At 48.7% G+C, this 14,900-nt stretch overlaps 1 protein-coding gene across 9 annotated transcripts in view; it reads left to right on the top strand.

The window, feature by feature from the left end:
- Positions 1-282: 282 nt before the first annotated feature.
- Positions 283-14,900, top strand: part of cul2 (cullin 2) — a 100,347-nt gene continuing 85,729 nt past the window's right edge. For 3 of the 9 annotated variants that reach the window (XM_038798297.1, XM_038798292.1, XM_038798295.1), the window contains exons 1-4: positions 283-506; positions 4,063-4,193; positions 8,924-9,026; positions 11,850-11,944. In XM_038798297.1, the coding sequence (XP_038654225.1) occupies positions 4,075-4,193; positions 8,924-9,026; positions 11,850-11,944 (317 nt within the window). In that variant the 5' untranslated portion in view covers positions 283-506; positions 4,063-4,074. Of the gene's footprint in view, positions 507-4,062; positions 4,194-4,235; positions 5,094-8,923; positions 9,027-11,849; positions 11,945-14,900 lie in introns of those variants that run through there. The other 6 variants (XM_038798294.1, XM_038798291.1, XM_038798296.1 and 3 more) reach the window with 4 other exon arrangements.

Below are 14,900 nucleotides of genomic sequence, written 5' to 3'. Positions count from 1 at the left end.
GAGATCCGGAGTGAGCGTGTGTGATCCGGAGTGATCCGGAGTGAGTGAGGGTGATTCGGAGTGAGTGAGTGTGTGTGATCCGGAGTGAGTGTGTGTGTGATCCGAGTTGAGTGTGTGTGAGTGATCCGGAGTGAGTGTGTGTGAGTGATCCGGAGTGAGTGTGTGTGAGTGATCCGATTTGAGTGTGTGTGAGTGATCCGAGTTGAGTGTGTGTGTGATCCGGAGTGTGTGTGTGATCCGGAGTGAGTGAGAGTGATTCGGAGTGAGTGAGTGTGTGTGAGTGATCCGGAGTGAGTGTGTGTGAGTGATCCGAGTTGAGTGTGTGTGTGATCCGGAGTGAGAGTGATCGGAATCCCCAGGCGGCCAGGGGTCGCTCTCTCTCTGTCTCAGTCTCTCTCTCAGTCGGAGTGCCGCGGCTGCCGCACTCAAGCCGCTGGGATCAGCCGCGTCCCGGAGCCGAGCGGCCACCGTGGATCCAGCGATAAAGTTGAGGGCGGACGCGGACGGTGAGGAGCGGGGACCGGGTGGGCGATGCCTCCTGTCGGGCTTGGCACGGTTGGAGCCGCTGACCCGCGGCCGGGCTGGCCTCTCCTGTGTCTGACAGCGGGAGCCGGCTGCCGGGGAAGCGGCCTGTCGGCCCCTGTCCGGCTGGCGCCAGTTTAACGGTGACTCGGCGGCTTCCATCTGAGCCCGAGTGGAGAGGCCGCAGGGTTTCTCTGGGTGTTGACGCAGGCTCCAGGCCCGTGTCCTCCAGGCCGGTCACTGAGAGAGGGCTGAGGGGGGAGACCACGGGCAGGCCGGGGCTGCCACCTGGGGAGTTAGCCGGGGTGAGGCTGCGTCAGGGCGGCAGAGTTAACAGCTCAAATGCTAATACTCCTCAGGCCAACGCCCCCCTCAGGACCCCCACCCAGGCCCCCTCCCCCAAAGAAAAACAGGCCCCCCTCACCCCCTCCCAAAAAAAGATAGGCCCCCCCTCTTCCCCACCCGCAAAACAGGCCCCCCTCTTCCCCACCCCCAAAACAGGCCACCCTCTCCCCCCACCCCCAAAACAGGCCACCCTCTTCCCCCCCACCCCCAAAACAGGCCACCCTCTTCCCCCCCACCCCCAAAACAGGCCACCCTCTTTCCCCCCACCCCCAAAACAGGCCACCCTCTCCCCCCCACCCCCAAAACAGGCCACCCTCTCCCCCCCACCCCAAAACAGGCCACCCTCTCCCCCCCACCCCCAAAACAGGCCACCCTCTCCCCCCCACCCCCAAAACAGGCCACCCTCTCCCCCCCCCCCCCCCCAAAACACGCCACCCTCTCCCCCCCCCCCCCACCCCCAAAACAGGCCACCCTCTCCCCCCCCCACCCCCAAAACAGGCCACCCTCCCCCCCCCCCCAAAACAGGCCACCCTCCCCCCCCCCCCCAAAACAGGCCACCCTCCCCCCCCCAAAACAGGCCACCCTCTCTCCCCCCCCACCCCAAAACAGGCCACCCTCTCTCCCCCCCCACCCCCAAAACAGGCCACCCTCTCCCCCCCACCCCCAAAACAGGCCACCCTCTCCCCCCCACCCCCAAAACAGGCCACCCTCTCCCCCCCACCCCCAAAACAGGCCACCCTCTCCCCCCACCCCCAAAACAGGCCATCCTCTCCCCCCCCACCCCCAAAACAGGCCACCCTCTCCCCCCCACCCCCAAAACAGGCCACCCTCTTTTCCCCCCCACCCCCAAAACAAGACCCCCTCTTTCCCCGCCCCCAAAACAAGACCCCCTCTTTCTCCCTCTCCAGGCCCCCCCTCGCCCTCCAGACCCCCCCTCGCCCTCCAGACCCCCCCTCGCCCTCCAGACCCCCCCTCGCCCTCCAGACCCCCCCTCGCCCTCCAGACCCCCCCTCGCCCTCCAGACCCCCCCTCGCCCTCCAGACCCCCCCTCGCCCTCCAGACCCCCCCTCGGCCCTCCAGACCCCCCCTCGGCCCTCCAGACCCCCCCTCGGCCCTCCAGACCCCCCCTCGGCCCTCCAGACCCCCCCTCGGCCCTCCAGACCCCCCCTCGGCCCTCCAGACCCCCCCTCGGCCCTCCAGACCCCCCCTCGGCCCTCCAGACCCCCTCGGCCCTCCAGACCCCCTCGGCCCTCCAGACCCCCTCAGACCCCCTCAGCCCCCCAGACCCCCTTACCCCTCTCCACTCCAGACCCCCTCTCTCTCCCCATCTCCCCCCCCCCCCCCCCCCGGTCGTCTTCTCCCCCCGGTCTCCTCCTCCGCCCCCCCCCCCGTCTCCTCCACCACCCCCCGTCTCCTCCACCCCCCCCCCTCTCCTCCACCCCCCCGTCTCCTCCACCCCCCCCGTCTCCTCCACCCCCCCCGTCTCCTCCCCCCCCGTCTCCTCCACCCCCCCCGTCTCCTCCACCCCCCCCGTCTCCTCCACCCCCCCGTCTCCTCCACCCCCCCGTCTCCTCCACCCCCCCCGTCTCCTCCACCCCCCCGTCTCCTCCACCCCCCCGTCTCCTCCACCCCCCCGTCTCCTCCACCCCCCCGTCTCCTCCACCCCCCCGTCTCCTCCACCCCCCCGTCTCCTCCACCCCCCCGTCTCCTCCACCCCACCCCCCCGTCTCCTCCACCCCCCCGTCTCCTCCACCCTCCGTCTCCTCCACCCCGTCTCCTTCACCCCCCCTCGGTCGTCTCACTGGGGCCCCCCATCTCGTATTCACCCCCCCTGTTCCTCCACCCCGCCCCCTTTACTCCTCCAACCCCCCCTTCATCCTGCAACCCCCCCCCCCTGTCTCCCCTCACCCCCCGCGTCTTTCCTCCACCCCCCCCCCCCCGCCGTCTCCTCCTCCATCCTCCCCCCCCCCCCCCCCCCCTCCCTCCACCCCCCCCCCCCCCCCCCCCCCACACACTGTGTCCCCCCACACCCCGTCTCCTCCACCCCCCCCCCCCCCCCAAAACGACTCCTCTTTACCCCTCCCCTCCGCCCGAATCCACATCTCACCCCCCCCTCCCCGGCCCCCTCCTCACCCCCCCCCGCCTCCCCGGCCCACCTCTTCAGTCCCCCCCCCTCCCCCGGCCCCCCCCTCACCCCCCCCCCCCCCCCCGGCCCCCTCTTCACCCCCCCCCCTCCCCCGGCCCCCTCTTCACCCCCACTCCCCGCACCCCTCTTCACTCCCGCACCCCTCTTCACCCCCTCCCCGGACCCCTCTTCACCCCCCCCCCTCCCTGGACCCCTCTTTACCCCCCTCCCTGGACCCCTCTTTACCCCCCCTTCCTGGACCCCTCTTTACCCCCCCTTCCTGGACCCCTCTTTACCCCCCCTTCCTGGACCCCTCTTTACCCCCCCTTCCTGGACCCCTCTTTACCCCCCCCCTTCCTGGACCCCTCTTTACCCCCCCCTTCCTGGACCCCTCTTTACCCCCCCTTCCTGGACCCCTCTTTACCGCCCTCCCTGGACCCCTCTTTACGCCCCCTCCCTGGACCCCTCTTTACCCCCCTTCTCCCCGGACCCCTCTTTACCCCCGTCTCCCCGGACCCCTCTTTACCCCCCCCCCCCCCCGTCTCCCCGGATCCTTCTTTCCCCCCCTTCTAGCCGGACCCTTCTTAACCCCCTCTCCCCGGACCCTTCTTTACCCCCCCTTCTCCCCGGACTCTTCTTTACCCCCCTTCTTCCCGGACCCCTCTTTACCCCCATACCCCTCTTTACCCCCGTACCCCTCTTTATCCCCTGGACCCCTCTTTACCCCCCTCCCCCGGACCCCTCTTTACCCCTCCTCCCCCGGACCCCTCTTTACCCCCCCTCCCCCGGACCCCTCTTTACCCCCCCTCCCCCGGACCCCTCTTTACCCCCCCTCCCCTGGACCCCTCTTTACCCCTCCTCCCCCGGACCCCTCTTTAACCCCCCCGGACCTCTTCTGCCTTTCCCTCGATTTTGTTGCTGAATGTAGCAGCATCATAAGTTATCACCGTTAAACTGAACCTTAAATTGTTTTGAAATTGATTTGTGGAATGTTTTCTTTTCATCGTGTGATGGCAATAATTTCAGATCAAATATTCAAAAGATAATTGCTGATTTGTTTCTTTTTCAAGTGAAACCATACCATGTCCCTGAAACCACGTGTGGTGGATTTTGATGAAACATGGAACAAGCTCCTGACAACAATCCGAGCAGTTGTGATGCTGGATTATGTCGAGAGATCTACATGGAATGACCGGTTCTCGTATCCTTGAATCCTTAATGGCAAAATGAAAGAATTGTGGTTTTCAGCATTATTTGTGTTTTAAAATGGTGCAAAATAGTTGATCATCAGAAAGTGGTTGGACATTAGAAAGGATGCAGAGGAGATTCACCAGGATGTTGCCTGGGCTGGAGCGTTTCTGTTATGAAGAGAGTCTGGTTTGGCTGGGGTTCTTTACTTGGAGCGGCGAAAGGCTGATTGATGGATGACAGGATTGAAGTGTACAAAATTTATGAAGGAGATGAAGAAACTTTTCCCCTTAGTAGAAGGGCCAAAAACCAGAGGCCTACATCTAGGGGCAGGAGATTTATAGGGGATTTGAGGGAAATCGTTTTCCCCAGAGGAAATCGTGGAACTCATTCCCTGAAAGGGTGCTAGAGGCAGGAACCCTCACAACACTTGAGAAGAATTTAGGTAAGCACTTGAAACACCATAGCATACAAGGCATACAGAGGAGACCAAGTGCTGGAAAATGGGATTAGAATAGATAAGTGGGTCAAAGGGCCTCTTTCTGTGTTGTAACGTTCTAGGGCTATGACTATTATCAAAATGGTAGTGCCAGAAACTGCAAGGGGTCCCAAAAGTGACAGACAAAATGTTTGTTTGGCAAGAATTTTGTCTTCATTGTTTTCATCAGCAAACTTCACACTAACGGTTGTGAATCCTTGGAATCTCTACCCTAGAAGGTTGTGGGTGCTGCTTAATATATTTAAGGTTGAATAGACTGTTCTGACGAATATTCATATTGGACTCAAAATGTAAATACTGTTTCCCTCTGCTCAGATGCTGCCTGACTGACTGAGTTTCTCCAGCATCTGTTTTTATTTATGAACAGATAGCTCTTTGGTTTCACAGGGAATTACGGATATCGGGAGCGTGCAGGTAACTAGATTGAGGTAGAAGATCAGCCATGATTGCATTGAATGGCAGAACAGGCTCGAGCGGTCTGCTCCTACACCTTTTTCTTCTATTCTGTCGACAATATCTGTTACAGTCATGTGTATTCACTGCCATGGCATTCATTTTAACAACATGATTATGCTGTTGCTGATTGGTCTTTGATTTATATGGGGTTTTTATTCAGAAATGCTATTTTATGTTTTGCCTATCTAATTCCATTACTGCTCCAGAGGCTGCAGATAGGCCATCTTTTGTTTTTATGAAAAATAGTTGGTGCCTTCTCCCTTTTAGTTTTCAAATGAACTCAGTCATACCATTTTCAAAACTGAAACAAAACAAGTCAAACACTTCAAAAACGTATTTCAAAAATTTAAATGGTAAATTGTATTTAATAGTTATTTATCATTTAGCTATTAAATAATTATTTAAATTTAACTTTCAAAAATTGATCTTTGATATAAATATTTTCAGAAGTATATTTCTGGTGGTCATTTTGCTATGTTGGAGACTATTTTGAAGAATATAATAATGAAACTAACAAAATTTACTTTTATAAGCTTTTATTTCCTCATGCAAAAGTCCGAGTAACTCTGCTATTTAAGAGAGAGGGAAACCAGGAAATTATAGATCAGCTAGCCTGCCATATGCTTTTGGGAAATTACGAGAGTCTAGTTAAAGATAGTGACTAAACACCTTGGAAATTTCCAGCTTCTCCAAGAAAGCCAGAATGGAATTGTAAAGGGTAGGTCATGCCTGACGAGTCCTGAATGAACTTTTTGAAGAAGTGACTCGAGTAGCAGAGAGGGGAATGTCTATGGATGTTGTGAATTCTAGAACGTATTTGATAATGTCCCTCATAAGTGACTGCACGCTAAAATTGATGCTCATGGATTTGAAGGCAAATTATTGACCACGTTAGGAAATTGGCTGAGTGAAAGGAGACAGCAGAGATGATTGACAGGATCTGCTTTGTGAGTCTGATGAACTTAATTAGTATTACATAGTATATTATTTTATAGTTAAAAACTACCACAGGTGGCATGATAGCACATTGGCTAGCACTGTTGCTTCACAGCGCCAAGGCCCCAGGTTCAATTCCTGGTTTGGGTCACTGTGTGGAGTCTGCACGTTCTCCTCTTGTCTGCGTGGGTTTCCTCCGGGTGCTCCACTTTCCTCCCACAAGTCCCGAAAGACGTGCTTGTTAGGTAAATTGGACATTCTGAATTCTCCCTCTGTGTGCTAGAACAGGCGCCACAATGTGGCGACTAGGAGATTTTCACAGTAACTTCATTGCAGTGTTAATGTAAGCCTACGTGCGACACTACTAAAGATTATTATTATTATTATTATTATTATTACAGATGATTCAATAGGAAATCACATATCAAAATTTGTGATGACACAAAGGTGATGTCGTAAACAGCCCAGATAAGCATAAAGCTACAAAGGGAGAAGCTGATTAAGTAAATGGGAAAATCATGGCAAATAGATTTTTATGTTGACAAATGTGAGGTTTGATCATTAACAGAAAAGAATTAAAAAGACTCATGGAATGCTGCCCTTTATATTCAGGGCAATGGAATACAACAGGGTAGAAGTTATGCTCCAGCTATCCAAAGCCCTAGAGCATTGCAAACAATTCTGGACGCAACACTTGAGGAAGAACATATTGGTCTTGGAGGAACTACAGCACAGATTTACTGGAATGATACCATGATTCCAAGGGATAAACAATGAGGAGAAATTAAGCAAACCAGGGTTGTTTGCCATTGTGTTTACTAGGTTAAGGGGTGATTTCATTTGAAGTTTTCCTGATTTTAAGGGTAACAGGTAAGGTAGATTGGGAGAAACTGTTCCTGCAAGTTGAAGAGGGTAGGTCTGGGAGTGCCATCGGAAAGTTAGAGCTGCCCTTTTCAGGAATGAAATTAGGAAACACTTAACCACACATGGTCACACATGATGGTAGAAGGCTGGAACTCTTTTTTTTTTAAATTTAGATTACCCAATTATTTTTTCCAATTAAGGGGCAATTTAGCGTGGCCAATCCACCTACTCTGCACATCTTTGGGTTGTGGGGGCGAAACCCACGCAGACACGGGGAGAATGTGCAAACTCCACACGGGCAGTGACCCAGAGCCGGGATCGAACCTGGGACCTCAGCGCCGTGAGGCGGTTGTGCTAACCACTAGGCCACCGTGCTGCCCTAGAAGGCTGGAACTCTGCTGTGCAAACAGCAATACATGCTTTTTAAAACTTAAGATTAATAGATTTTAGTTAATCAGGGAAATGGGGAGGTAAATTGAGTTTTGCAAAACAGCCATGACCTCATTGAATGGCTGCCTACTTACTTGTGTTGCTGTGCCCCCATGAGATAAGAAATTATGTCAATAGGTAAATACAGACATACAAGTTAGGAGTAGACCAGTAGGAAAATAATGCCTATGTTTTATAAAGTAGCATTCTTATTTTCTGCTTTGAATTGAGAATGCATGCATCAATAATATCTTTACTGTTGAAATATATGTAATTGCTGAGCAATTAGTCCTACATTTTTCACCAGTCTATTTTGCGTGGATTGTATGAAAGAAAAGCAGAAAGCCCCTTTTTGATACTAAATTTGAAAACAGAATACACGGTATCCCTAAACAACAGTTGAAAGCCCAACAGTATTTGTGATGAAGGAAAACATAATAAGATGAAAGAAATGTGACATGGGATTTACATTAATATTCTCCGGCAATACTGTATATGACCTGGCATTCTAATTAGCACACTCCTAATGCTACTTTATGTTTAACGGCAATCTGTGGGGGGAAAAAAAGTTTTTAAAAAATTTGAAGTGCCCAATTCTTTTTTTCTCCCCAATTAAAGGGCAATTTAGGCACGGTCAATCCACCTATCCTGCACATCTTTGCGTTGTGGGGGTGAGACCCACTCAGACACTGGGAGTATGTGCAAACTCCACATGGACAGTGACCCAGGGACAGGATCGAACCCGGGTTATAAAATCATAGAATTGTAAAATTTACATTAGGCCCATTGAGTGTGCACCAGCCCTTGAAAAGAGCACCCTACTGAAGCCCACACCGTCACCCTATTCCCGTAACCCCACCTAACCGTTGGACACTAAAGGGCAAATTTAGCAAGGCCAATTCCACCTAACCTGCACATCTTTGGGTTGTGGGAGGAAACCGGAGCACCCGGAGGAAACCCACGCAGCCACGGGGAGAAAGTGCAAACTCCGCACAGTCACCCGAGGCCGCAATTGAACCCGGGTCCTCGGCGCTGTGAGGCAGCAGTGCTACCCACTGTGCCACCCAATCTGTGAAAAATAATAGTGTGTATCAATCAAAGTTGTAAACAGGTCGTGATCCATTTGATTTAAAGTAAGATTATTTCCTTGATTGTATTGGCGGGAATGTAGTTAACACAGCTCATACATTTTCATGTAATATGAAAATATTGTACATAGTGTGAGGAGAGATTACCAGTGCAAATAGCTAATTGGAGTATATCAGCTAACCATATATAGTTGTAACTCAGTTGCTAAATAAGTTGTGAAAATACTATACTGACTCAAATATAGACAATAAGTTATAAAAATTGTTTATTTTCATACACCTTTTGTATACAGGCTATTTTTGCTTGGGCAAGTTTGCAGTTTTGGGATGTGTCAGTCTGCGGCACACAGTAGCAATTATTTTAGCTTCTGTCTCAATGATTCATAGATTTACTTTTGATGTTTATTAACCTGTTTTGTTAACGATTTTCCCCTCACTGTTTGCAATGAAGGCCCTTAATACTTTATTCAGAGACATTTATGCTTTGTGTGTTGCCTACCCAGAACCTCTGGGTGAACGACTCTACACTGAAACAAAAATCTTTCTGGAAAATCACGTCCAACATTTGTACAAGGTATATCTTAATTTTAATGATCTTTACTGCATACTTTTAAATGGCTGTACACTACATGGAGTGCAGAGCAAGAAAGGATTAAGGGCCAAATTTTCATTCTGGGTTTGGGAACCCGACACCTAGAACATTTCCGAATCCTGACCTCGCACTGTCTCCGCATCGAACACAATGCAATTTTCAAAGCCTCAGCCACTAATTGGCCTGCAGCCAAGTTCAGCTTCCAATTAGGGCATGAGCAGGAGATGAGCACGGAGGGATAATTTCAAAGGCAGCTTGGAACAGGGAGAGCAGAGAGCTAGCATTGGTTTGAGAAACGTTCCTCAATGCCCCCCACTATTTCTGATGCCTCATTTGAGGCCTGCGATGAATAATGGAATTTCAGATATATTGTATTATATGTAGTTGGTGCAGTAAGAGTTGAAAGCCTGGGATAGTATGCGACTGCAGCAGTCATTTTTTTGGTTTGAAAGGCAGCTTTCAAGTTTTCAAGATGGGTGCAATTAAAGCATCGTGAAAGTAAGATCATAACACCTTCCAGTCATGGATATTGTTTGTTAACGTTGGGGCTAATGGACTTTTGTTTCTATTAAGAGGGTCCCGAAGGAATAGATAGTGAAATTGGGTTTAGCTTTAGTAAGGTGATGTAGTTAATGGGAGGAGCCAGGGGCTGGAGCAGTCAGGTGTTGAAAGTTTCAGTTTAATTTTATATTTGCTTGTGAATAGACAAGAGGCCGTGCTCTCAGTCCAGTTAAAGATCTGTCTGTGAGCAGACTATCAGTTTCTGGAGTAACAGTTAAGGATTTTCCTGTGCGCAGACCAGCAGCTTTTGAAGCTAGAATAGGATATTTAAATCTGAGATCAATTTGATTTTTGTTAAGCAAATATATTGAGGGATATGAGCCAAAGCCAGGTATATGGAGTTACGCCATAGATCAGCCATAATCTCATTAAATGGCAGGACAGGCTCGAGGGGCTGAACGGCCTACCCCTGTTCCTATGTTTGCTCAAAGCAGTTTAGGTAAAAAGATTTTGCCTGTAAATAGAACAGCAGTTTCTGGAAAGGCTGGCAGGTTAACCAGTAGTTTGACTCGAACAACAATGTGCATCTGGTTCCTGGAGGATCTCTCTCAAAGTGGTTTATCCAATACATTGTTTATAATATGCATTCCTGAGTCTGCTAACAGTACTTAAAAGTGGATTGTGACCCAAGATGGGTTTGTTTGAGTGGAGATAAAGATAGCATTTGGGATTGTTTCATGTATTAAACATTGTTTAACTGGTAACCAAGCTATTGTTTTTTATAAGATTAAAGTTAGCAATGCTGTGTTAGTAGTAAAATTTGTTTTAATACACCATATCCCTATTTGTGCGTGGGATCACTCCTGGAGAAAAGTATCCTTTCCTCACAATCTTACAAAATTAAAATAAAATGTTGGGATTTCTGTCCATATCCTCGCAACTGTGGGGTCTCGCCTGGGACCATAATAGGCCCTGATTGAGGCGGTAACAGACAGGAGATCTGTAATTCTTCACTCCCTCTGGAATAAGAGTTTCTGTCAGCCAGATGAAACAAGCATGTCTAGAGGTAACCACAGATTCCAGCCTTCCGTTCCTTACCAAATCAAGCCCCTCGGCTCAAACGATGATAGCTTTCTGCCACTGCCTGAGCAACTGTCCATGTGGAGTTTGCACATTCTCCTCGTGTCTGCATGGGTTCAACCTCCGCAACCCAAAAAGATGTGCAGGGTAGGTGGGTTGGCCATGATAAATTGCCCCTGAATTGGGGGAAAAAAAATAATTGGATGCTCTAACATAGGACATGCATAAATACATAATGCAGTGTTAGAATTAAATTTCAAAAGGTTAGTGTGGTTGTAAGAGATGTAGGAAGAGGGTCTGTGGGAGAGAGCACGCAGAGGGTTGCCACATTCTGGTGCCATCTTTTATACACCATTTTGCACTGTAGTCATGAGCACTATTGGCTACCTGATGTGTTTCCAATAGCTATGCTCAAACATATTCCTGATATTGTGTTTCCCATGTATGCCATGTGAAAATTGTTAACTATTGCTCCCTAAATGATCTCTAAAATATGATCAACATATTTCCTTGTATGCTTGACTAGTTTTCTTTCTTCAGTCACTGCCCAAGGTAATTAAATCCATGTTCTCACCACTCTGGATAAATAAGTTTCTTCTGAAATCCCTAGTGAATTTCTTTGTCACTTTTGACCTAAATCCTACACTGCATTCATCAAAATCCCATCTAAGCTGGTGAGTTGACAATGGAGTGGGCAATTCTGGCACGGTTTTAAAAACTCCAGAATGGCATGACATCATGACTTTAAGTTGCAGTGGATATCCACAATACACTTTCAACTCCTTGCACCAATAAACGATGCATTGGTAGACCACTTGCATGGGATATACCATCTGCTTCACTTTCCTCCAAAACCCAAGAGCACCAGACAGATAGAGCGAGATGTTTCACAGATCATCCAACTTTTGTAGAAGTAGAATAAAGATACTAAGTTCCCTTGTTCCAAAAGCATGACTGTATCAGAGAAGAAATGTCCAACAAAGCGACTTCAAACCAAATAAAGATAGGAATATAGCAGAAGTGATTTTGTACAACTTTTTCCGTCTGCTGCGCAATTTCCCACACAGTAACCAAATGAAATCTCCATAGACGTATTTGATTTTGAATAAAGTTGCCATGGACCAAAATATTGACCCCTGCCAATTGAGTTCATCCAGTTCCTATGATTTAGCAAATATTTTTGTCCTTCAAAATGATATGTTATCGATGTATTTTTATTTACAGAAAGTTCTGGATTCTGAAGAAAAGATTTTGACCATGTACCATAAATATTGGGAAGAATACAGTAAGGGCGCTGATTACATGGACTGCTTATATAGGTAAGAAGCTTTTTATTTAAAATAAAATTCGAAGCTTTGCAGCATGAGTTGAAGTTGGCAGGTTAGAATCATAGAACGTTTACGACACACAAAGAGCCCACTTGTCCCATTGTGTCTGTGCCAGCCGAAATAGGGGCCACCCATCCTAATCCCACTTGGCTGCATTTGGTCCATGGTCCTTCAGGTTGGTCCATGGTCCTTCAGGTGCATATTCAGGCATCTTTTAATTGAGTTGAGTGTTTCTGCCACCATTACCATTCAGGCAGTGAGTTCCAGACTACTCCTATCTTCTGGGTGACAAACCCTTCGAACCCTTCTACCAATCACTTAAATCAACATTGAACCTAGGTTAAATTGGGAATAAAACTTTTACTTTTGTGTTCTTAGTTAACAAGAAGTAGGGGATCTACATGAACTGAGCAGAAGTTGTGTGCATATTGTAGTTCTCTCATTTGTGAGGATCGGAGTGCCATGTTGTTTAAGAAACATTCTACTCCAAACAAAAATGAAAAACGTCTTGACCATGGCGATTCACTTTACAGCATCCTTAAAAAAAGAAAAGTAAATATAAAACTCTGAATGTAACACATTCTTTGTGAATGCACAAAGTGATTGTCAACTGTAACCAGTTGAAATTTGATGACAATGGGGAAAGGTGTCCCCGCACGTTTTCTGTTTGTGGGTGCAGCTGGTCAAGCTGCAGTTAATATTCATCTCTCGTTGCCTTGAGATTTTGGTAGTGGGTCTTCTTGACTTGGTGACTCGGAATTGTGTTCGATTGAAAATTCCAGTAGTTTTATCCAGTGACAATGAAGGAAGAGATCTATCAAATGTCCAAGCCTGGGGTGGTGTGAGACCTGAACAGAAGCTTGGAGGTCTTGGTTTTCTTGTGAGCTTTTTATCCTTGTTCTTCTCGTGATAGAGGTCATACGGCTTGAAGTGTGATGCAAGTAAAGTAAGTAAATTCCTGTCTATACTGTAGCCACAATGTGTCAGTCGTGGTGGGTAGATATTTAGTCTTGTGCTGGATCATTTCGACTGCTTCTCACTGTGTCTTCACCTAGCTAAGCCAGTGGTGAGAATTTTATCACACGCCTGACTTCAGCTTTGTAGCAGCTGCCAGAAATGTTCCCTCTAAACGGTACAGCAAGTCAGTGTGTAGGCTGCGCCTAAATCAGCTACCTTAAATTACCATGTGTGCATGACCATGCAAAATAATTTACAGAGGCCATAAACTGCATGCTAATAAAAATAACAGAACATTGACTGCGAAAGGGTGTTTGAATGAGCCGCAATCAGCGTCTTCCCTACTCTTATACAGTGTAGTCACAATAATATGGCTGGTAGTTATGTTTTTGGCCAGCGGTTAACTCTCTATTAATGGGAGGAGATTTTGTGATGTTGGTGCCATTAAAAGGTCAAAGGAATTGGATTTGATTTATTGTCACGTGTACTGAGGTACATTGAAAAGGATTCTACGTACAGTCCAGACAGATCATTCCATACATGATAAAACATAGGACATAAAAATACACAATGTAAGTACACAGACCCAGGCATCGGATGAAGCATATGGAGTGCAGTACTATTCAGTAGAGATGTTGTGTGAAGAGATTAGTTCAGTCCATCAGAGGGTCACTCAGGAGTGTGGTAACAGCAGGGAAGAAGCTGTTTTTGAACCTGTTGTGCGTGTTCTCAGACTTTTGCATCTCCCGCCCGAAGGTTGAGGTTGCAAGAGAGAATAATCCAGGTGGGAGGGGTCTTTGATTATGCTGCCCACTTTCCCCAGGCAGCGGGAGGTGCAGATAGAGTTAATGGATGGGATAGAGTTAATGGATGGGAGGCGGGTTAGCGTGATGGACTGGGCTGTGCTCATGACTCTCTGAAGTTTCTTGCGGTCTTGGGCTGAGCAGTTGCCATACCAAGCTGTGATCCAGCCAGATAGGATGCTTTCTATGGTGCATCAGCAAAAATTGGTAGGAGTCAATGTGGACATGCTGAATTCCCTTAGTTTTCTGAGGAAGTATAGGCGCTGTTGTGCTTTCTTGGTGGTAGCCTCGACATGGGTGGACCAGGACAGATTGTTGGTGATGTGCACACCTAGGAATTTGAAGCTGTCAACCATCTCCACCTCGGCACCATTGACGCACACAGGGGCGTGTACTATACTTCACTTCCTGAAATCAATGACGTTAGTTTTGCTGATGTTGAAGGAGAGATTGTTGTCGTTGCACCACGCCACTAGGTTCTGTATCTCCCTCCTGTACTCTGACTCACCGTTGTTTGAAATCCAACCCACTACCGTCATGTCATCAGCAAACTTGTGATGGAGTTGGAGCCATATTTTGCCACACAATATGTGTGTGTATAGAGCATACTAGGGGGCTATGTACGCAGCCTTGCCGGGCCCCAGTATTGAGGACCATCGTAGATGAGGTGTTGTTGTTTGTGGTCTATGGGTCAGGACGTTGAGGATCCAGTTGCAGAGGGAGGAGCCAAGTCCTAGGTTTTGGAGCCTTGATATGAACTTGACTGGGATTATGGTGTTGAAAATGGAGCTGTAGTCAATGAATAGGAGTCTGACCTCGGAGGCCTTGTTGTCAAGACACTCCAGGGATGAGTGAAGGGCCAGGGAGATGGCATCTGGTGTGAACCAGTTGTGGCGGTATGCAAATTGCAGTGGATCAAGGCATTCTGGGAGTATGGAGTTGATGTGTCTCATGACCAACCTCTCGAAGCACTTCATAATGATCGATGTCAAGGCCACCGGACGATTGTCGTTGAGGTGCGTTGCCTGGTTCTGCTGGGGACCAGTATGATGGTGGTATTCTTGAAGCAGGTGGGAACCTCGGAACAGAGTAGCGAGAGGTTGAAGATATTCACGAATGCACCTGCCAGTTGGTCAGTGCAGGATCTGAGTGCACAAATGTCCAAATTACCTAACTTACCTAATAGC

Source organism: Scyliorhinus canicula, chromosome 5, assembly GCF_902713615.1.
Source record: "Scyliorhinus canicula chromosome 5, sScyCan1.1, whole genome shotgun sequence".
Taxonomy (NCBI): Eukaryota; Metazoa; Chordata; class Chondrichthyes; order Carcharhiniformes; family Scyliorhinidae; genus Scyliorhinus; species Scyliorhinus canicula.
The sequence above is the reverse complement of the archived record's forward strand: the minus strand, read 5'-3'. Positions and strand labels throughout refer to the sequence as shown.